At 38.5% G+C, this 23,816-nt stretch overlaps 1 protein-coding gene across 5 annotated transcripts in view; it reads right to left on the reverse strand.

Annotated features, from left to right (window-relative positions):
* Nucleotides 1-23,816, reverse strand: part of LOC117415233 (filamin-C-like) — a 54,770-nt gene that overhangs the window by 13,615 nt on the left and 17,339 nt on the right. For 3 of the 5 annotated variants that reach the window (XM_034921923.2, XM_034921920.2, XM_034921919.2), the window contains exons 2-28: nt 20,426-20,674; nt 16,989-17,086; nt 15,502-15,652; nt 14,841-14,959; nt 14,594-14,671; nt 13,937-14,099; nt 13,585-13,785; nt 12,771-12,896; nt 11,398-11,535; nt 10,956-11,082; nt 10,374-10,510; nt 8,939-9,132; nt 8,700-8,813; nt 8,465-8,608; nt 7,942-8,065; nt 7,677-7,837; nt 7,451-7,541; nt 6,831-7,000; nt 6,462-6,579; nt 6,060-6,322; nt 4,760-5,357; nt 3,163-3,336; nt 2,132-2,294; nt 1,505-1,665; nt 1,138-1,305; nt 920-1,043; nt 207-363 (exon numbers count right to left, since the gene is read on the reverse strand). In XM_034921923.2, coding sequence (XP_034777814.2) covers nt 207-363; nt 920-1,043; nt 1,138-1,305; nt 1,505-1,665; nt 2,132-2,294; nt 3,163-3,336; nt 4,760-5,357; nt 6,060-6,322; nt 6,462-6,579; nt 6,831-7,000; nt 7,451-7,541; nt 7,677-7,837; nt 7,942-8,065; nt 8,465-8,608; nt 8,700-8,813; nt 8,939-9,132; nt 10,374-10,510; nt 10,956-11,082; nt 11,398-11,535; nt 12,771-12,896; nt 13,585-13,785; nt 13,937-14,099; nt 14,594-14,671; nt 14,841-14,959; nt 15,502-15,652; nt 16,989-17,086; nt 20,426-20,674 — 4,511 coding nt within the window. The remainder of the gene's footprint in view (nt 1-206; nt 364-919; nt 1,044-1,137; nt 1,306-1,504; nt 1,666-2,131; nt 2,295-3,162; nt 3,337-4,759; nt 5,358-6,059; nt 6,323-6,461; nt 6,580-6,830; nt 7,001-7,450; nt 7,542-7,676; nt 7,838-7,941; nt 8,066-8,464; nt 8,609-8,699; nt 8,814-8,938; nt 9,133-10,373; nt 10,511-10,955; nt 11,083-11,397; nt 11,536-12,770; nt 12,897-13,584; nt 13,786-13,936; nt 14,100-14,593; nt 14,672-14,840; nt 14,960-15,501; nt 15,653-16,988; nt 17,087-20,425; nt 20,675-23,816) is intronic. The other 2 variants (XM_034921921.2, XM_034921922.2) reach the window with 1 other exon arrangement.

Consider the following 23,816-nt stretch of genomic DNA (forward strand, 5'->3'; position numbering starts at 1 on the left):
ATAATGCATTTTTTTAAATTATATTTCTTTTTAAATCTAGCTGATTCATAATATATTTTTTAGGATACACAACAGAACGAACACCTGTCAGGCAATCTGGATTTCTTAACTATAAAGGGCTTGGTCTGTCCACTTTAATCACCTCAGGGTAGCAACTCTGTTCTTGCACAGTGTAGTGAGGACATTTCCAATATTAATATACTTACAAGGATCTGGACAGTGAGGAGACCCTCCCCGGCATCCCTGGCATCGATAGTGAACTCCACTGGCAAGCTGGCTGGAACCCCGGCGGCATTGAGACCCGGTCCACTGGCACGGACCTTGCTGGCATCGTGAGTGGGCGAAACCTTAATCTTGAATGGGCTGGAAAAGTTAACCCAAATATTTTTTAAGCGATAAAGACCTACTGTGTTTGGGGTGTTTGATTCAGTGCAATGTGAAAGTACATCAATTCAGAAAACAGCAGAAGCGAACGAGCAAAATGAACTGAGTATATTTCTAAGTATAAAAGTATTTTGCACTGTGTGATGTGCATTCAAAAGAACTGAGCTCTTTTTATGTTTTTTCAGTTAATCTGGAAACAAACAATATGTGAAAAGGCTCAAAGCATTTACTGACATTGTGTGGACTTCAGTTATTCACAATCCATATATTAAGAAAACATTGTTACTTTACCAATTCGAGTTATAACCCTAACTCAGTTGCTTTGAAAAAAGGAAACTGGCCATGTGCTGGATGTGTAAGAACCCTACAATTCGGTTCTTACTGGTAATAAAAATAAAAATACAAAGCAACATCTCCAACCCACACATTATTAGAACAATCATACTAAATGAGCTATGTTAGTAAGGAATTGAATTGACCAACAGTTTGCAGGAGTAGAAAACCATAAGATATCAATAGTGTCTGCAGCTCCTACCTGCGTGGTACCTCCTGGTCAGCGTATTTCACTGTGACAGTGTAAGGCCCATCCATTGCTGGGGTGTAGTTAACCGTGTGGGTGCCATCTCCATTATCTTTGATATCAACAGGCTCTGCCACTCCTGTATGAGCACAGATAAAACTATGATTAATACACATCCTAATAATCTCACTACATAAAATACATGTCATTATACACAATAATCTTCTACTGACCTGCAGGCCCAAGCAAGAGCACCTCCAATGGGGCAAGGCCGGCCTTACTGCTGTCGACAGTGAAGGTCTGTGGGATGTGGGCTCGCACTCCGGTGCCCAGGCCAGGGCCTGAGCACTTCACTTTGCTAGGATCCACTACCTCCTTGACAGGCACTCGGAATGGACTTCCTGCACCAGAGAACAGATTAGCCTTGAGTCACGCTCCATCACAATTGGTGAAGATCAAATTTATGAATAAAATAATATAAGACACCAAATTTAAGAAAATAAACATCTAGAATGTTTATTTCCAGTTTATTCAAAAAAATGAAAATGTATTTAGATATTTGAATCTACACTATTATTAAAAGGGGTTACAGAATATTACCTGGAATAGGGCGTCCACCAAAGGTAATGTTGACGTCATAGTCTCCTGGAGTGAAGGGTATGTACTCCACACTACAGCTGCCATCTTTGTTATCTTTACAGGACATCTTGGCTTCTGATGGGCCCTCAATAGCCAAGCCGAGGCCACCGGTACCTGCCCCCCTAGGAACAAAAAAGCAAAGTAAACTGTCAACTCATGATATCGCTGTACAGTCATCTCCTTCTAAAGAGCAACATTCTTAGCTTCCCTGAAATATCTAATGCAGTGCCAAAGAACACTGCTTTGCCATTATTGTAATTTGTGCGGGAATTTCTGTATTCAATCTATAGATGATTATTTTACAACAAAGGATTGTTTAAAAGAGCTTTCCAAACTCAACACAGCTAACACCACCTACCTCGTTTCTAATGTGACTAAATCTCAGAAGAAAAGTTGGTACATTGTAGATTAATTGAGCTTAATGTATAGATGAAGTAGAGTGTCTGGATTGCTCAAATTGTTCTTTACAATACGGTTTTGGCAATTAATGTTTCAACAAACAACCTGGTAGGTCATAAAAACAGGTCACAAATAGATTTTACTAGGTGTTATGCAATGTAAACCTGCACATCTTTGTTCTGTGTGTACCTGGTTTCCACGGTGAAGCGATTGGGTTTGTTAACAAGGCCTCCCTCCAGACCGGGTCCAAAGGCTCTGACACGGGTAGGATCACAGCCCTCAGCAACGCCCACCCTGAAGGGGCTCTTGGGAACAGCCACATCATCATAAAGCACTTCAATCACATGAATACCTGAAACCAAACAGCACAGCTATGAGTCACTACTTAGACAGGAAAATGCTACCTGATTGTTAAAAATCACATTAACTTATTACTGGCATAAAAATAACAGTACAGAATTACTGTTGATGTTTTTTTTTTTTTTACATAATTACAGATATCTCGGAATGAAAGGCACACTACCAATCCCAGATCTGAATGTATTGCAGGGCAGCTGTTGTTTGGGACCAGTCATGTGTTCCAATTCTGCCTCTCCCAGCAGATACAACTATAAGGCAGTGCTTTTTCTAGGAACCTATATTAGGTAAGGAAATGTCATGAAAAGAAAGAAAACCAACTGCTGCTGTTTTCTATTATAGAAAATAACAGAGGTTGATCATGCTCTCATTTGTAAAAACGTTTTTTAATGTACTGTGTTGTTCTTGGAGTTCTAGGATGCTTACTGTTTTTATAAATGAGATCTTCATTTGGCCCGTTTTGGATAACGTTCACTAAATACATTTCAGACAAATCCTGCCGCCAGCTCTAACAATTCGACAGTTATTAGTGAGCATACTCTGTATCTGCAAAGGAATAGTGTGTGTGTGGGGGGGGTCAAGGCCAGGTCACACCTCTCTTGTTTCCAGAATGATCCCCTCTCTATTGTTCTCTGTCAAAGCTAAGTGACAGATAGCAGGTGTGGGCCAATTGCCGACAGACCCAAAGTAAAAAATGGGATCAGCTGGTTATGCATTACTCACATAGTAGACTGGTTACTCTTAGGCAGAGTTTTTGCTTATAGATCCCAACAATGAAACATGTTTTTAACAGTTTTTAAAAGGATGTATTTTCATGACTTATGATTTGTAGAGTATCATAACTTAGCTTTGTTTTTTCTTACCATCTTCATAGGCTGTGTACTCCACCCTGTAAGTCCCATCCCCTTTGTCACTGATGTAGGTGTCTGTTTTGCCACCTGAAGGGTTAACAATTCTTGCTTTTATGTGGTTTCCTCCAGTCTTGGTTTGTGCACGAGCATCCACAATGAATTCAGTGGTAACTTCACGAAGAACACCTATACACAAACAAAAGTTTCACATTAAAAGGTACAAATACACACAAAAAGAACTTGTTAGGTAGTTAAATCTATAGAGGAAGATAACATGTTTAGAATACTGCCTTGACCAGACATCAGCACTCTCTGCTGCCCACACACCTCAACCTGCCCACAGTTAAAAGGCTCATTCAGGCGTCCACAGTTACTAAATTCTCAACTGAAATCACATAAATGGAGGCTTGTTAAAACATAAGCATTTGCAGCTCTTTCGTGATTTCTTTGTATGGGTAAGTAGTGATTTATTGTTTCACTGAAGGTTTTTAGAAGCCCTCTGTCTACCATCAGTCAAAGTACCGTTATTTGCGTCTCCAGTGTACCATAACAATCATATTTTAACAAGCATTGTAGTGACATTCATCCCCTGGGTGTAAGTACAAAATTAGTCATCTGAAACATGAAAAAGTACATCACTAACACCTTCATCCACATTTTTAAAGATATAAACAGAAGGACTCACTATGCCATCAGATTCTGATAATCTCAATAACTAAAGAGACCAGGTTTCTTCAGCATTAGGTTAGCGTTTCTCTAGATATATGCAAAAATGTGAGTGTGACACACGAACAAAAAGGGAGCCTCTAAACCCCACCAGATTATGACAAACTTGTGCTAAATAATGTCCTTAGCATGTTTCATCAAATTAGACAAGCAGTGTTCTAGATAAATGCACAAATGTAAGTGTGATATACAGATAATAGGACGATCAGTCAGACACTCTCTATTTAACCCAATAGCATAAATAAATGTACTTGGCAAGTTTCATCACAACTCCAGATGCAGGTGTAAACATGTAAGTGTATACCTGTATATTGTGAAGCACTCAATAAGTTGTGCTAGAAGATCCTTAACATGTTTAATCACAATTAGATACGTGTCTCTAAATATATGCAAAGCTGTAATCTAGATATATAATTAGCTTAAATCCCCAGCAGCAACTTATTTTAATACAAAAAAAGTCTAAAAAAGTTTGGACTGTGGAAACAGTTGCATTTAGCTAGACTGCACTTTATTTCATTGTCAAACTCACAGAGGAGCTAGAAGCAGAACAGGGCTGTAAAAGAAACCCACTGATTTCAAATACCTATACAGTAATCATTTCATAGTATGCATGTTTACACCTATCGATAAACATTGTTCTTAACTTTTAACAATGCAGCTTTCCAAGCCTATAATCCTGTGCCACTTGGTTGTATAGGATTACTGGTGGCACCTGTTACCAATTCTTGTAACCAAGGGGGACAGGCCTACCCTCCAGACATGTGCTCATTTATAAACAGCTGTTAGTGTAGCAAGCCACTATATTCCTGCTGACTTACTTTTGTGGCAACAGCTAATCAATAAGACCAAATTATATGGTACAGAGAAAGGTGAAACTTCTTACCCCGTGGTTCAACTCCGGGTCCGTAAACCTTGATCCCACTGGTGTTGACAGCAGGGTCCACCTGGACACGAGCTGGGAACTTGGGTACGGAGTGTCCGCCATACTTGATGGTGATGGTGTACATGCCGTGGAAGGCGGGTATGTAGGTGATGGAATAGGTGCCATCGCTGTTGTTCTGGATGTGCACCTCAGCCTTGACTCCAGATTCTGAGATGATCTCAATGGTCAGTTCTGCTTCCCCAGCCTTGGAGCAGTCCACAGTGAAGGATCCAGACTCATTGACCTTGCCTCGCTCCAGACCTGGGCCACTGGCTGTCACCTTGCTAGGGTCAAACCCAGGCTTGATGGCTGCTTTGAAAGGTGATCCGGGGATGTGAGCCTCGGCGAAAAGAATGTTGATGGCATACTCTCCAGCCTCGGTGGGCAGGTAAGAGACGGAGCAGGAGCCATCACCATTATCCTGACACTCGATCTTAGCCTCGCAAGGACCTTCCACTGTAAGACCAAGTCCACCGGTGCCAGCTCCTTTAGTGTCAATGGCAAAGGGAGCTGGTTTGCCCACTATCCCTCCCTTCAGGCCAGGGCCATAGGCACGTACCTGGGGAACACACATTTTTAACTGCATTCTAAAGCTCTGGAAGGGATATATTGCTAAATTCAATATGTGGTAAACTCTCACGTAAATATACAGCATGCAACAGTTTCATTTATTGCAGTCTATAGACATATACAGTATATTTTGAAATAGATTCTCCAATTTTGTTCAATGAAAAAGAACATCTGGTCAGACAATGACAAAACCACAGCTTCAAGATCTGACAACAGTGACCTCAGCCAAAATGTAATCACACCGGTATAATTATTACAAAGCTGTGATGCCAATTCAAATATAGTCCAAACAGATGTGATATTAGACAAGTTCGGTAGAACAATTAATGAGCTGTTATTTATTAAGGTTCTTGTCTGAGGACCAGGCTCTTAATCAGTAGCACTGTACAGCTGCATTGAATAGAATTTCATGCCACGCTTTAATTAGACTAGGTTTGTTTGATTTCCTTTCACCTTGAAATAACCTTTTTTCTGGGTTTTTTTTGTCACTGATGGTACTTTTTGGTTTAACAATCCTAATTAATAATGAATGTAAAAATATTTGTTACACTTTTATATTTACAACTCATTGGAATGTATTATTATTCACACTGGGTGGAGGAGATAAATCAGTAGCATTATACCCCTATGATCTAATTTATAGCATACTGGAATGTGACAGAAATGGATGCCGTATTTGATGTTCTCTTACCTTGGAAGGATCTGGGGGCATGACCCCCTCTACTGTGAAGGGGCTTCCAGGCACAGGGTTCCCATCATAGGTGACCTCCACTTTGTAGGGCCCCTCCTCAGGGGGCATGTATTTCACAGAGTGCACATCGTTGGTGGTGCCTGTCTCGACCTTGCAGGGGATGGGTCGACGAGATGGGGAGGTGATTTTCACATCCACCTTTCCCTGTCCTCCTGCCCCATGAGTGTTGATCGTGAACTCCTGGTCTTTCCCAACATCCACTTCTAAGAAAGATAAAGCAAAATCAAAGTCACCTTTTCTGTGGCTCATTTTATAAGTGGTTTGAGAGAGCCATAATTAATAAATAGGAAAGATCTCCCACATGGCAGTAATCTAGTAATCCCATTCAGGAAGCACACTTACTGTTGTTAAGTCCTTGCACTTTGACCTTGTTGAGATCAAGGGATGGAGCCACACTGACAGTGAATGGACTCTTGGGAATGGGATCTCCACCGTAGGTAACTGAGATAGTGATATTACCCTGTAAAGATGGAAAAAGAGCATAATTAAGTTTGATCATATCATTCAGGAATTTATACAAGTGGTTTAGGCAAACAGCAAACAAGTATGTATGATACAAATCTTTTTACCACAGTTTTCTTGAATGTAAAAAAAGGGCATTTTTCTTTTTCTAGAATGGGAATGGTCCATTTCATAAAGTTTTAAAGCCATTAGCTTGTAGGATTGGAAATGTAGCATCAGTAAAATGTAATGATATGCTGGTAAACCTACCTGCTGTACTGCAGTGTATCTCACTGTGTAAGAGTAGTCATGGTTATCAATGATCTCAAAGTCTCGCACTGCTTCTCCTTTTAAGGCACCAGTAAAATTAACATCCAGTTTGGCCTTGCCAGCGCCCTTAGTGAAGACTGTGAAATGGGTTGGTTTGCCCACCTCCACACCTGCAGTAGAAATGTAATACTGATTCTTCAGAAAGAGTTGTGGGATATCGTCACCCCTCAGTTGAGTTGTGGCTTCACCAACCCGAGAAGTGCTGATATCTCACAAGGACACGCACTCTGGAGTGCCATATTGCAATTATAAAATGACTTTGAAATTAAAAACAAGTAACAAAAATAGGTTTAAAGAGAACAACGGCAATGTCCTTAGATATAGCCTTGGCTATCAAATCACATAGCTAATTTGAAATGAGCAGGATGACTGTTGTTGTCATTGAATAAAATGTAATATTTCTGTATTCCTACTAATGAGGATGCAAAATCATTTTTGGTACACTAGTTAGACCTTTATAAGACTTTAATCTTGGATAAAGGCATATTAATGGTACTAAATAAATTGATGGTTGTCTACTGTCACTGCTACCATCATGTCATGTGTGACTGAGTTCTTACCAGTTTTGCTGAGCCCTGGACCTTCTGCCTTCACCTTGTTGGCATCATGGGATGGGTCAACTTTAATCCGGAAGGGGCTCATGGGAATTTCCTAAATTCACAAATATATTATATTATCCTTTATGCATAGTGTTTAACACTCCCGCCAGAACTTTTAAGAGGACAGGCAGATTGCAGCACATGGAAAAGACACTAGAAAGAACTTTTTCATCTTGATGTTTATTACCTGGTCAGCAAACAGCACCATGATAGTATAGCGGCCTGCACCAGGTGGGGTGTATTTCACAGTGAAGGTGTCATTGTCATTCTTAATGATGTCAAAGTCAATGTCAGCCTCTGCAGGCCCCACAACTCCGGGGGCGCACTTAATACCAATGCTCACATCACCTATAAATACAGACATAATGTGAATTTGTACTGTATACTTCTAAATTGAACAGAGACCTCAATTCCTCTTTAAAGACCAATTTATATGGGTAAAAAAGTCTTACCCTGCCCTGCTTCACCGCAGTCCACTGTGAAGTATGTGGGTTCATTTGCCTTGAGTCCTGTCTTTTCCACTCCAGGGCCATACACCTTGACATGTTCCGGGTGGCTGCCTTCCCCAATGTTAACCTGAGAGTAAGCCATTAAAAAATATGCTGAATGAAGATAGGTATAGGTGGCACATTCAATCCACTCAATGCACTTCAGTCATAAGTAAAGTTAGTCCATTAATGTTTAAGATTCTCATGGATAGGATTAGAACTAAAAGACCTCCACAGTCATCTTTACTAGAAATATTTCCTTACCCACAATGAAAAGTTTTGAAGCTCAGTGGGAGAGATTAATATGAACCCAAATGGCTATGGGTTTGCAAACAATCATGAATTAGCAGACCTAGAATAACAACTGATCATGTGACCATTAATTAATTATGTAGGTCAAAACACATTGTTTTTATGGAGAATAAAATGTTAGTTATTCTACACATTGCCATTCTCCTGACCTTGATCTTTCATTTGTTTCTCTTACCCTGAATGGACTGTGAGGGATGTTGACATCGCCCCATGTAATGATGATGGTGTGCTTGATTGGTTTAGTGGGGACATAAACACAGATGAATGTGTTGTCTCCGTTATCAGTAATCTTGATATCGATGGGGATACCTTCAGCATCCTAAAAAATAGAATAAAAAAGAGATAAGACATACTTATAACGTCTTTCACATTGCTAGCAGTATTTTTTTCTTACCGTAAATGTGTCTTACCTGTGCATAGATCTTGAGTTCTGCCTTGCCGGCTCCCCGGGCATCAATGGTAAATGTTGCTGGTTTGTTAACAATACAGCCTGTTTGTTCCAGTCCTGGGCCATAGGCTTTAACCTAGGATAATCACATACAATGAAATAGGTATTTCAATGTACCAACACCATGGGATATTTAATGTACCATCTATTGACCCGTGAGATACAGCTTTTTACAATTTAATATACATTTTTTTGGCTTACCTTTTCTGGGAATACATCATTGACAGCAGGAAGAATGTGAGCCATGAAGGGACTGTCTTTGATATCCTCGTCATCACAGATGACATGGACGGCATAGTCGCCAGGCTCGGTCGGCCAGTAGCGAACATCGCAGGAGCCGTCACCTTTGTCGTCGCATTCAATTTTAGCTTGAGAGGGACCCTCAATGGAGAAACCTGATATGAGACCGAGGGAGATTCAGTATATTAAGGCTGGTAATAAAGAGACCTGGAATGAACTAAGAGACCTGCCTGGCAGTATCCATATCCCATGTACCTTATTTATGAATCATTTTGTATAAAAGAACATTGCCAATGAAATTGTCACCACTGTTACATGAGAAACATTTACTCAACAGTCCATCTGAGAGAACTTGGAAGCTTTACTACAGCACTCCATTGCTATAGTATGAGCCCCAGCATGAGACTGTATATTCATGAGGTTCTAGTTCTTAGTCACACTGGCCTAAATGTTATCTCCCTCAGTGAAGAGGTAGAGTAAAGCCGATCTTCAGTTATGGCAACACAAGCAATATGCTGAGAAAGTTAGGAATGAACTCACAGCCGTTCTACTTCCATCAGCAAGTATAGCAATAGTGACCTGCTGACTCTCTCCCTGGGGAAGGTGTTATATTGTGGAAAAACAGTCAGTAAATACTCAATTAAATGCAATTTACTCAGTTTATTGCATTACCCTCGAGCTTTGTAAATGTGGAAAAATTGGGAAAAGAACCAAGTTTTAATTAAAGTTGCTGGGTTTTTATTAAAAGTATAGGTCGAGGCTGCCAGAGTAAACTTAATTGCAATATTCTTCTTGTCAAATCAGGCAACAATTAAAGTGATGCTCTATAAAATCTAGTTTTCTCATGAATATTTTGCTAACAGATGGCTTTCACACAAAAACAAGATTTACAAGATTTTCTTCTTACTTTAGATTTTCCTAGATTGCTTTTCACTCGCAGGCCTATTTATCTCGTTGACTTGCAGTTTTTGAATATGTTTAACATATTATAAATACTACGAGTCGGAGGACTGGATGACCCCCAAGAGCCTTGACCTTTACTAGTTATGTTCACAGCAGTGGGTGGAGGGGCCAGGCCCTGCATCCACCCATGTGTTAACATTTGCTGTTTTTCTCAACTGCTAACAATTTAAAACACTACAGCCAAGGCAGAAAGGAAGGCTGGAAAAAAATAATCTCAGTGGGAGGAACAGTAATTAGGTCATATTAAAAGAAGAAAGGACAAAAGAATGTTTCTTTATTGAAGCAAACATGATCATATTAGGTTTTTTGTCCTAATACTTGCCAATAGTTGCTTAAAGCAGATTAGACAGCAATATAAAATGCAAAGAAGGAATACATTTAATCTACCTTTTTTCCTATTTGCAAGTATTCTTCAATGACTCTCCTGACTTACCAAGTGTCCCCACTTCAGTTCCGATGGCCTCCACCACAAAGTCGGCCGACTTGCCCACCATGCCAGTCTTCAGGCCAGGGCCCCAGGCTCGCACCTTCTGCGCCCCAGGTTCAGCACTGACCTGGACCTCAAAGGGGCTGTGAGTATACATCAGGATTTAGAGCGATCACAAACAAACATGAATATCCACACCAGAAAGATGATTGCCTCTGCCTGTTCCCTTTTTTGTTCTGTATAAACCTTAATGGTTGTTAGGCAGTCAGAGCTTTTCATTAGCTGGCTCACTCACCAATAATCTCTGCAGTGTTTTTTTCAGTTACTTATGTTAAGACAAGAAGAACTGTTCTTCAATTTTAAATACGGAAAATTCATCTTAGAAAATACATCATAGGTTATACTGTATATGACTGGTAAATTGCGTGATATATTCTTGTCTCCACAGGAAATAACTTCCAGGAAGTAAGAAATTACTCAAAGCATGCTGCTATAAAGTAATCCATTGTAAAACAAAATTACAGCACACTCAACAAAGGTTACTTAAAGAGCATTCTTAAAGATTATATATACCACACTCCTCCATACCTTCTTGGGATAGCGCATCCTCCCCAAGTGATAGTGATAGTGTATTTTCCCGAGATCACAGGGTAATATTCACATTCAAACACTCCTTCACTGACTTCAGTGACTTTCACAGGCTCCTCTGTACCTTCTACCAAGAAACAAAAAGCAAAAAAAAACATTAGTCACACTGAATTCAAGGATGAATATAAATTACAGTATATAATGTCGAGAAATACCAGACCAGCCCTGTCATATATAACTTTTGTTTTATGTTGCCATGATACAGATAAACCAATTAGTTTAGGCAAAAAGTACATTATAAATCCTGCCTTTGAAAATTCAGTAGCTGTAAGCAATCTACAGTATGCATTGTCAGTTGTATGATGTAGCAAACCATATGCCATAATTAAAAATTAGTCAAGGTATGGCTATAAATAAATATATGTATGGGTTGGCAACTTACTTGGCCCTTTTACAAGCACCTTAAGCTCTCCACTTCCAGCTCCTTTGGTGAATACCTTGAAGTCAGCCACCTCCTTCACCCGGACACCTTTAGGCTGCAGGCCTCGGCCTGTAGCCCGGCAGGCATTGGGGTTGCAGGCTGTTAAAAAGAAGAGCATCCAATCTTCAGGTAACTGGAGGTGTGTGTTAGTTCTAAAATAGACATTAACGCTTGTCCACAAGCCAATTAAAAAAAAAAAGAATAGGCACAGGAAGACTGCATACTTGAAGCAAAACAAAACAAACAAAAACAAACCACATGTACAGTAACTGCATTCAGAAAGCTGCTGTCTGCATCACAAAACTGCTGGCTTCATGCTGTACTGTTTTAAAAGAAAACTGAACAGCACTAGTGTTTACAAAATAAATAAATAAACAGCCAGAAAGGTACTCAAGAAGATAGTGAAATTAAGAATGTTCCATGCAGCCGTTTAAAACAGTACTTAAACTAGAGTTGCAGGCTGTGAATCAAGCTACATTATACAGGACTTAATCCACTGGTGCTTCTGACTGAGTAAATTAATTAGAAATGAGATGGCTTCTCAAAAAAGTGAAACAAAAAGGTATACTAAATATATGATTGGAAAAAGGGAAAAAATGTGGCGTAAATGTGAAAGAAAAAACAAACCACAGTCCAAGTGATTATGGATGCCGGCTGCAGAGATGGGGAGTGCAAGTCATGTGTTTTTCCACATGAAGAGAAATTGAAACATTATTTTCCAGCTGGTCAAGTTTGGCAGTACAAATAAGTGTTCAGAGAACTGAGATGTCATTAGCAAGAGCAGTACAGCTACAGCTGAATAACTACAGTACATATTATACATGTATAATACTGTTCTGTGGTTATCAGTAAAGTTTGTTCAGTATATAGAAGGGAAAAGGAAACAAATCTGTTGTAGTTTTACACCCTATGTTCAGTGAAGGCATTCAAAATAGGGGGGAAAAAATCGAGGGATGGTTTTGAAATTACTTTGCAACTTCCAAATGCATTTTCTGTTTATCAAGGAAATCATAACAACCAGGAGCGATACATTTAGCCAACATCAAAAGCCAGTGTTGTAAATGTACCTAACGTGCGCCGTGAGCTTCAGAAGAAGAAACAGATGTTAGGTAATCTTGCTTTCATTAAAACAGTGAAAGGGATTGCAAAACTACAAAAAAATGTTCCTACTGAAAAAGCACCTTTGTATAAGCCTAGGCAAGAAAAAAAAAAGCTGTCTTCCTTGGTACTACAGAAGGCAAAGCGGCAGCACATGCCAGCAAGCTCTGAGGCAGTGAGTCCCGACAATGGGCCAGACTACACAGGCACAAGCCACACCAGCGGCTCGTACTAACTTGGTTGCCGTGGTTTAGGTGGAGTTGGGGGTGGGGCTTTCTTTGGCTTTTCAGTTGGTGGGGTGTGTATAGACTGAGGGATAATCTGAATAGCTGGAGCCCCAGCTGGCTGGACAGATGGGGGAGCTAGAAAACAGACAGGCAAGAGGAACAGGGTTTCACATAGGTCACAGCTGATAGAAGTGCCTGAATCTGATCTCTCGCTCTCTTATTGGTTTAAAAGAGATATTTTTTTTTTCAGGACCACTATTGCGAACACACCAGAAGAAATGATAAATGTTATTGATAGCTTCAGTAACTACAATGCAATGGTTTAAGATCTGACCTAGAACTTCACCTTCAATATCACAGTGTCCCAGCAGGTCATGCTGTGATACAGGTACAGTAGACCGGGTTGCAGTCTTTCACTTTATTCTCTCACAATTAAATATTATAAGGATTTCTTTGTTTGTTAAGGAATTGCACACCAGTATTACATAACCTATATTAAGTGTCAACCATTCTTTTTTTTAATGAATATTAAAACTACCAGAACACTTGTTACACACTGACACAGTAAAATCGTATTATAATTTTCTGATACTTCCAGAACTGGAAACTCTGTTGCAAGATTAGAAAGATAAAGGAAGTGAAAGATAAAGGAAGAGAAAGAGTAAAGAAGTGCATACGTTGATTATTAAGTCAGACAGAAATATTGACATGAACCCCCTTTTCTTCCAGCTAAAGGTTTTGTGTAAGAACTTTGTTTCTGGTATGGTCAATAAATCAAATACATTAACATTAATATAATCTTACGTAACCTCCTCAAGCCTACCTTCTGATATGTTGACAGTAAAAGGACTCTTGGGGATTTGGGTCCCTGCGAAGGTGACATAGATAGTGTGGGGCCCTTCCAGCACGGGACGATAGGTACAGCGGTAAATGCTGTCCCCTTTGTCTTCCAGGATGACCTCCACTGTGTCACGACGGCCCTGGGGGTCCATAATGATGACGCCCACGTCTCCTGCTCCAGCGCCTTATAGAGGAGGACAGAGAGGTCAAGGGTTTACATCAGAACTCAATTCATTGGCCATGATTTGTTTTTAGTATTCTGAGCTTTACTCAATTAATTGCAATTAAAACCGCAGACAGCACTACTGTAAGGTAAACTATAACCATCATTATACCTGCTGTGTAGATGTCAAAGTAGGTGGGCTTATTGGCAATGTTTCCTACAGGCTCCAACCCGGGTCCCCGAGCTGACACTTTGTTGGGATCACCCAGTGCCATGGAAACATTGACCATGAAGGGGCTCTTGTTAATATTCTGACCCGCAAATAGCACTGTCACCTGGAAGAAATTGCAGATGAAGGGTTTCAGAGCACCAGTGGTTTATCTGTATCCAACAATCATTTAAAAACAACATTTGTATCTCAGACTATGTATCTTATACTATGATATTGATTTGGAGAGTAACAGCTAATGGTTGCAGAGTTATACCTAGTAGCTCTGTTTCCCCATGTGATTAAGACATTTGACTAATTCCTACTTGTGTTACATAATCAATTATTCCAGGTCTATTCACAAAGGTATTCTGAAATGTAATCTTTAGCACATTCCCTTATAAAGTTTTGCTATGGTGCAGTTTCTATTTCTTTTCCCATGCTTTAACTTTTTGTTTACTGACCAGTGATTGACCATGCTTGTCTGCCCTTTATCTTACTGTCACTATGACTTTACAGAGCATTATTATGCTTTATCATTGATAAACAGCAGTAAACTTTAAAAACGATTATTTCAGACAAGCAAATTATCTACTTGCCCAGGCTCATTAACATCCTTACCTTGTGAAGTCCTGCAACTTTGGGGACATAAGTCACAGAGTAGGTTCTGTTTTTGTCATTGTTGGCAATAACTCTGGCCTTGAAAAATACAAAAGAAATGTGTATTTTATTGAAAAATGCTCTCATGTCAATGATTGAAAAACAGCACAGGAAACAGGAAACAAAACATAAAAACATACATTTGTAAATATATATATAGGAATACATAAATGTTATTCTTCAAAAATAAAAATCAATATTTTCAAACCTCCTCGTTATGCCCTTCTGGGTCCTCCACATAGACCAGCACCTCTCCCAGACCAGCATCAATAGTCTCTACAGTGAACTCTGCAGGCTTCAGCACAATATTACCGTGGGGCTCAACACCTAAAGCAGATACATGTGTTCAGGAATTATTTTTTTAGAATGTACAAAATAAAATATTATTTTAAAATAGATATACATATATATTAGGGCTGCTCTGATTAATAGATTAATCGGACCAATTAATTAATCAACTAATTGATTGTAGATTATTTAATCGTGCAATTCTATTTTTGTATATAAAATAAAATCAACCAATAGAAGATCTGTATTTTCTCCACAGCAGTCCAATCATAAGTGAGCGGAGGCGGGACATAAACAGTTTAAGGTCTTTAGTAGGTTTAACCAATGGAAGAATCAAAGATCTGCCCCTTGTTATACAGATATCCAATCATGAGTGAGCAGAGGCTTGCTGTAAAACGCCATCTATTTTCACTTTTAATTTCACTGGATTTAATATGCTTTGATATATTATATAGTCAACACATCAAGGTTCAGATTTACATACAAGGTAGCTTTACAGCAGTAAAGATGCCTGTGATGCTAGATGAATACACTCAGTGTTAGTGCTGCTGTACTGTGTTAATGGATGAACCCTCTCATACCTGGTCCATAGGCCCTGGCTTTCTTTGGGTTCAGCTGTTTGGATCGGAGTGGAGCCCCAGGCTTCAGCTTGGCTTTGGGAAACTGTGACAAGTAGGTCATCACAGAGTGCTCATCTACATTGGGGTCAACAATCTCCTCAGGAGCGATCACCTACAGCACAATCAAATTAAGATATTCATTACAACAGCATGTGACAGTTTTAGCTATTCACAAAAACATAACTGGCGTCAACTTTTTTATTTTATCAAATTTACAAATTAGTTTTGAAATTCAACCACACATTTAGCTTATTTAATTACAATTACAAAAAAAAAACTATTTTAATTTGGTCTGCTTCTGTCTGCATTGAATGTCACAGATTTTTTTGTGTGCAACAGGGTTATAAGAAAAATCACAGAGAATTAGGCCTCAACTAACACATGCCCTTTTTCAGTGCATTGGCTAAGAAGTGAAACTTCCATTACAAACATAACTAAGATAAAACACTTCCTTTGCTGGTTTATGTTTCATCTGAATTCCACTTACATAGATGAAACATAAACCAGCAAAGGTCTAAAGATGAAACAATATTCAAATAAATAACAAAATGCATAGTCTTAACTCATCTGGTGACAACTCAAAAGTTGCAGGAACTCGGTTTTGGAGGTATCTAGTGTGACTTTTTTATTTTATTTTTACTAAGGATTTCAACCAAAGTAACCCTGTAACAACCTTCATATGAAAATACTATTTGCTGTACTCCTGAGATGTAACCCAATCTCTGGCAAATCTGTTAGCACAATGGCAGATGCTCATTCTTCTATGTTTGATAGCGAGTGTAATGCTGATGATCTCCTCGAAGAGAACACTATTTAAAATACTTTCAGAATGAGCCGCAGCTCTCCCACCTAGATGACACCCAAGAAAATTAAACCTCATTTAGACAAGACATTCCACAGGCTCCATGACTCAGTCCTACTGCAATCTCTACAATGCACTAATCCCCTCCACTGAGATTGGTCTGCACCGCCTCATACCAGCTGTACTCCCTTTCACCACCAAGCTAAGACAAAATTCAGACCACTTGTGGAAAGCAACTTCAACTGTGAAATAGTGAATACTATTGGAGAGTTTTCTGGCATGAAAAATCCTCTCAATTTAGATACAGTGTATGTTTATCATTGTTCTTTTGTTGCAGAGTTTTAAAATCCTGGTATCGAATTCACTAGGTGATGTAGAGAGCATTCTTTAAAAGTAAACTTGTTCCAGGTTAAACATTCCTGTATTGTAGATTAGTAATATTATACATTTCGAATATTGATTCACTCGGAAAACTAACATTGTAAACAAGTGCAGGTTTGTTTATCTGGAAAAAAAATAATTCATTTGTGACCAGGGAAAATCTGGGAACCCAAACTTGTGGAGACTAAAGATAAGGCGATTAATATATAAATACCATCTGGGCCGTTGAAATTACAGTGTGACTATGATCACTTCCATACAGTACCTGAGGCACACCCAGCCAGTCATCAGCCTGCTGCATGGCTTCTCTGGCATTCTCCACAGGCTGGTTAGGGTCCCAAGACTCCCAGTCAGGGCACAGACCTGTAGGGAAGAGAAGAAAAAGTCATGTATTATTACTGACCTTCACTCAAAGGGATGACATGAGGAAAAAACTTTATGACTTTGTAGTAGTCAAATTGGTCAGTCCTTTTTTTAGATAAGTGATACACTCTCTTTATTGCTCACCAAACACATAGGACAATGGTGTATTGTACTATCACTGCCTTGTACACAAGAGTATAAAAGGTCATTCCTAACCAGAATTTACACCGTGTGATCTACTTGCCCAGAAAGGAGGCTACTTAGCCAACGGCAACATATGGCTATCTTAAGATGGTATTACAGAGGGACTTAATTATGGGAATCATTCTTCAAGTTAAAAAATCACAGCCCAATATTGCTTGCTGGCAGCAAAAACTGGACGATGAAAACAGCTGACAAAATAAATCAGGTTTTCTACTTCTGAAACAGGGCTTTAAATGTTTCAATAGGTCTTCAGCTGAGCCCAAGATATTCTTTATGAGGCCCTCAGTTTTTTTTCCCTCAGTTTGGACAGCACGGTAATTCATTCTTGGAATCCCAGTGCAGGGCCACTCTGGTCCAAGCTGGCAAACCTTCCAAATCTTCTATGATTTAAGAAAAAAGTTTATTTTGAGGAACAGTCACATACATTCAAATAAAGAGATTACCATTGTAAGCACATAGAACTTTGCATTACATTTCCAGAAGTAGAAGTAAAAAGTATTTACAATCTTTTTCAATTTCAGGATTCAGGAACTAATATAAGTACATTTTTTGGTTTTTATTTCTAAAACACTGCAATTAGGAATTGCATTCCTGTCACTTTGAAATGCTTGCACAGTTCATCTGGTTAAGTTTAACAGAAATCATATTCCACTTTGACCATGGAGCTCAGTGCCATTGTATTTATTCACACAATAGCCTGAGGACCGAGCACACAGTTTGGAGAAGACTAATGTTCTCCTGAAGTATTCATGGAAATTATCTTAATGACACCTAATAGTGCATTTTGAATTCATTTTAAATTACACTCCATTACACAGAAGGTCAGTTACCCACAACGCTACACACACACACACACTTGTATATATCGCAGAAGCTGATTAAAGCATTACAGAACCTTCTTTGTCCAAATCCCCCCTCCCCGTCTCTGTTATATGTCTTCATCCTCCATGAAATGCTTTAAATTCTGTTTCTTCCTCCCCTATTATTTTGATTGTCACATGAACCACATGCTAAGGTTACTCATGAAAGGTCATAGACTAACTAACTTTCCATGCCAGTCTATAAATAACATAAAATAAGACTTCAAATGTCCAATAATAGCAAATTACTTGGGTAATTCTTTCATAAGACTACAAGGTTTCCTCGGGTGAGTAGGATAGAGTGTCTATTGCTTTCTTATCTTTGTCAGCTGTACTGATAATTGATGACTTATTTATCACAGATCCTTGTTTTGGACGGCAATAAGAAATACCTGCCACAGAACCTCTTACTTGTTTTTATGTTAGGATATTTAAAGAAAATGTGATACTATTTTTAAAGGTTTTGTTTTTGTTTGTTTTTGTTTCATTTTAAAGATGTAAACTAAAATGTGATTGCATTTGTTTGTTAGAAAAGAATCCAAAAGGCTGTCTGTACTTCAAGATTAATCTCCTTGTGCTCCGTCTTTCAGGTGAGACGTAGTTGTAAGTGACTCTGCAGCTGATGCATAGTTCACACACCCTAGTCTCTGTAAGTCGACTTGGATAAAGGTGTCTGCTAAATAAACAAATAGCCTCAAGCACTCTAGGCCACAGATATCTTACATACTGGCATACATTATGTATAAACATGTTCTTTAGAATAATTAAAAACATGTGCCCTTTATGGTTATACATATTGCAAGCACTAGTTGGCTATATTGTCTGCCCTTGTGCTGTTCAGTGTCACCCACTTACAAGCACAATCGGATACAACACTTTGTTTTATTGCTATTTTGGTGTGCAGCGGGTAAATCTTATTGAAACACATTCATCTCCTGCATACAAGAATGGGCCTCCTGTGCATTAACAGCTTTGCTCCCTCCAACCTCTTGCTTACAGAATTCAACACTTCCTATGTTAAAAATATCTTGTTGCAATAACAAAGTGTTTTGTGATCGAATCATGGAAAAAGCTGTGAGGCAGTGTTAAGATCCTTATGCAAGGGAAAAAAAGTTTAAAGGGCCTGTTGAAGGTCACAGCATACTTTGTTTGAGGAGTGGTTATTAAGAAATGTATAGTATATAAAAATTTGATTACAAAAATAAAAGAAATGCATGGTATCCATGTTCTGCATAGATTACATGTTGGGGTGGGGCAAACAATAGTTTACACTTTTTTTGTTTTCTAGACACTTTTTATTTTTAATTCCTCAGAACAAACATTTGGGTACCAAGTCTAATTTAAAAAATGAAAATCAGTTTGGAGTCCCATTGCTACAATCCTACAATATGAAATATAGAACAAATAATAACTTATAAAAGTACTGTGTGAAAAGTTCAGTTACTGAAATACAGATCAATACAAACACTGATTCCTATTTAAAACTTTACTAACTCTCCCTGCTAGGTCAAAAGGAATTCAGGCCTAATTTGGAAGGCAGGTCCCTAAATTGAAATAAGACCTGGGCCTAAAGTTATTACCTAATCCTCAGAGACCTTTACTTGATCCAGATCAGCTGTCAACCACAGCCCCAGTCTGACCCACTGTGTTTCATGAACTGAAACCATTACCACTAAATTTCGGTACTTGACTATACCCCAGTTTGATAAGAGCAGTTATAATTAGAACTACATTGCAGGAGATTAGGGGGGAGCCACTTCTTGGTCACTAGGTATCACATACCCAGGGTCATCCATTGCATTATAGCTCTACCAAAATGTCAAAACATTTATTTTAAATAAAGAAAGTGGATACCACCCCTCTTGATCTACCCCTCCTACTATGCACTGGACTTGCCTGACCTGTGCACCATGTTACTGGATCCTCAGCTAATGCACTATCCTTGCACTACTGCACTACTAATATGTCATTGTAGATATAACTTGTTGTAATCGTAACTTGTTGCATCCTAGTTCTTATTGTATTTTAGTAGTATTATTTGCACTTGCTGTAAACTACACTGTATTTAAATATCAATCTTGCATTGTAACCCTGTACTGCCCTTTAACACCTGTAAGTCACCTTGGATAAAGGCTTCTGCCAAATAAATAAATAATAATCTATTTATATTATTTACAGTTGATGTCCTGTTTTCTATATTGACCAGTCCTCATAAATGATCTGTTGTCAGACCAAGGAGCTGTGTGTGCTGTATTGGGGGAACGTTAAGCCTTACCTGGCGCACAGTTGTCCACCAAAGCACCCAAAGCTTTGCCGTCCTTCCAGTCTCTGTGGAAATTGGTGATGGGCATCTGCGGGATCTTGTTCTGGATCCATCCCAGCAGCCTTTGCTTGGGCGTCTGTTTCTTGGCGTCCTCCTCGTCCTCATCCTCCCACATGGGCATGGAGATGGAGTAGTGCAGGATGAGGGTCCAGATCAGGCCCAGGATCAGCTTCAGGTTCCCATCCACAATAGCTTTGCTGTCTGTCACGGAGAAATACATCAAGAACTATGTTACAGGAACCCATAGCAATAACTTTAACTTTACCCAGACTATTAATCAACCCACAATTAAAACATATCTGGCTCAACAAAGCAGGCCAAAAATATGTCCCTTTATGGGTTTTCTTTGCGGTGAAAGATTAGTTGTTGAAATGTATCTAAGGGTTTCCTATTCAGTTGTTTCTGTTAACACTACAGTATGCCAGTGCAACGCGAAAATAAATGTATATGTGTAATAAATGTATACAAAGCAAGCAGAATAAATTACCTTCAACAATAGTTATACAAGACACAAACTTATTCAACCACCCATTAACAGGCACATTTTTACAGCTATTACATGTATGTAAAAAATAAGTCTTATCAAGTGATGCTTTTAGAAGGTTCCTTTTTTCAACCAAGCCGTCCCTGCACTCTGTCTCACATGGGTTCCATTTAGAATTAAACTCAGCCATGCGGGTAAAAAAAACTGTTTGACTGTAATCAAGGGTTAAACTTTTCCAGCTCAAGTTAGGCCTGAGATCTGTATGAAAACCTGGCCATTTGAGTGTCCAAAGGGGGTAATCAATCTCTTATTATAATCAGTTCTTTTGGAATACTAAAATAGTCACTGCTGCAGCTTAAGGCATAGTTATTCCCCTCAACATGAAAGTGTAATGCCAAGAAGATGAAGCAAAGAGATATATCATCTCCTATTTTGACATTTTTTTGTAATTTTCAACAGACTTTTTTTTAAATTGTGCTGTTTACAGTATTTAAGATAATTGTTGCCTCTTCAATATGACATTATATTTCACCAAACATTTACAAATAGTTAAACATGAATGAATCTGAGTATAAACAGACTGTAACTGGTTAGGGTGGGTTTGGCAATACTCCATCATTGAAACCAGCTGTTTTAAACAATTTTGCAAGCAGCAAAGTATATGTAGTATACCTAAGAATCTTCAATGGAGCAAAATGTCAATCTCTAAAATATATATTTTGTCATTTAAAAAAATACAATGCACACAATTCAAGACATATCCAAGACTCTGGTCTGTTCTGGCCTCTCTGGGGTGAAACAGTGCAGGTCTATTTTCAATAAACATTGTAGCTGCAGCCCTCCACCTCTTCAATTCCCTTGTTATCCTATCGGAAAAGGGCATTTTCTGTATATAAATCTCCTTAACAACACATTATTTTATTCATGATAACTCAATGATAAATACATTTTAGGCATGAATACTAAAAGTATGGAATGCATGTTTGTTTCACATTATTTCAATTGTAAAACTAAATTACCATGGGCTGTAACATACACTTCATTCTACATGGAATTTACTTGCTCATGTATAAATAATACATTATCTATAACATGAACACCATCATATATATATATTAACACTTACACCACCTTATTATGGCATTCAAAATGACTGTACTGCATACTGCATACCAGTTACTGTATAACAACTGTGGGTTGCATAATAGCACTGCTGTATAGCTATTTCCTGTTTCATCAGGGCGCTTATTTTTTTAGACGCTGGTCCCAGTAACTGGTATTTACTGCAATATTCAACAAGCACCTCCTGGTAAAGTTGGTGGAATTTCACACGCGCTGTGTTCTAAAAACAAAATAAACCTCTGGGTTACTTAGTGCTATATGGAGTGCACTGCAGTCCAGGCCTAGATCAGATAGCAAGGGGTACTAGGGCTCTGTAACTAATTCTGAATGAGCAGGCTCCTTCTCGCTAGGAGGGAGTAGTTGACTACCTCAGCATCTCCATTCATGGTGCACTATAAGAGGGATGGCCTTAATATTCACAATTAAATCACGTTATATTTTAAACACTGTTAAATCCCAATGAGAGCACTCCATGCCTGTGTGTGCATCCAGCATTATTTCACACTAAAGAAAAGCTATTCAGAAAATATTATACTATTAAATATGGAGTTAAACATGTCTCCTTATGTCTGAACTGAATATTGTAATAATTGGTGTCACAAGCGTTAGATCCACTATACGGGTAAATCTATTAAATATATTGTTTCAGAACATATGATCTTAGGTTTTAACCCAATTGTGTTTAATTGTGTTTTAAATCAATGAAACATTTGAGTTGTTTATTTTATTTTTTTAGGTTTTATGTTTAGTACATTGAAGCGCCAATACAGTATAAGGAGTTTAACGGATATACAGATTATAAGTTAAATAAATCAGTTTTAAAACTGTGACTTTATATACGTTTTATATAAAGTTGTGAGAATCTGCATCATTGTCAAAATATTTAAATCAGTATTGGTATGTCTGTCAAGTTAAGTTTTCTGACACTTTCAAATCCAAATATCCATTCCAATATTTTACCCAGACCCATAGCATTTGTCAACAGCCAAGAATAAAGTATAATGCTTTTTTATCCCCTCAAAGAGCTTAGCAAAATCCCCAAATTACACATTTTCTCCAGCACAAGCGTTGCATATTGTTTTCAAGGACAATGCAACCATTGTGCCCATGGCGGTTATTTTGTGTTTTTAGTTTTGAAGTGAATTCCTCTAAGAAGGGGCTTAGATACTGTAGCGAGAAGTCAAGGTCATCCTTTGAGGAAGTTTGTTGTTATGTTCGGTTGCCAGGGAAAACAGTTTAAAAAGACAGAAAGAGTGAAAGACAGAGAAAGAGAAAGAATGTTGCATTCTACTTCTTAAAGCTGCAGAGGCCAGCAGATTCTGGACATTTTAAAACAGTAGCTTGCACAAAATGGATCAATTCCCCTGAATTTTTTTTCCTACCAAAATGCTATTGGATAAGATGTGGTAAATACAATGGAAGGGGCTGACATTTCCAACAAATGGGATATGCTCAGTGATGACATGTTTCTTATTAGCAAATGCCATTTCTATTGTTTAACCTGTTCAGTCTCATGACAAGAAAACCCAAATGCAAGCTAGAAGAGGCCAGCTGTTTTTTTCTTTAAATAACTTCAAATGCTTACAGAAGAAAATGCTTGCCAACTGCATTACATCTGAGCAGTAGCATCTCCTTTTTTCTGTAATGAAACTGAATGCAGTAAAATAGCCCAAATGAAGTCAAACTAGCAGCTATATGTTTGAGTTCCCAATTTATTCCAATACATAAACCAGAAAT

The sequence above is a fragment of the Acipenser ruthenus genome, chromosome 7 (assembly GCF_902713425.1).
Source record: "Acipenser ruthenus chromosome 7, fAciRut3.2 maternal haplotype, whole genome shotgun sequence".
In the NCBI taxonomy this organism is placed as follows: domain Eukaryota; kingdom Metazoa; phylum Chordata; class Actinopteri; order Acipenseriformes; family Acipenseridae; genus Acipenser; species Acipenser ruthenus.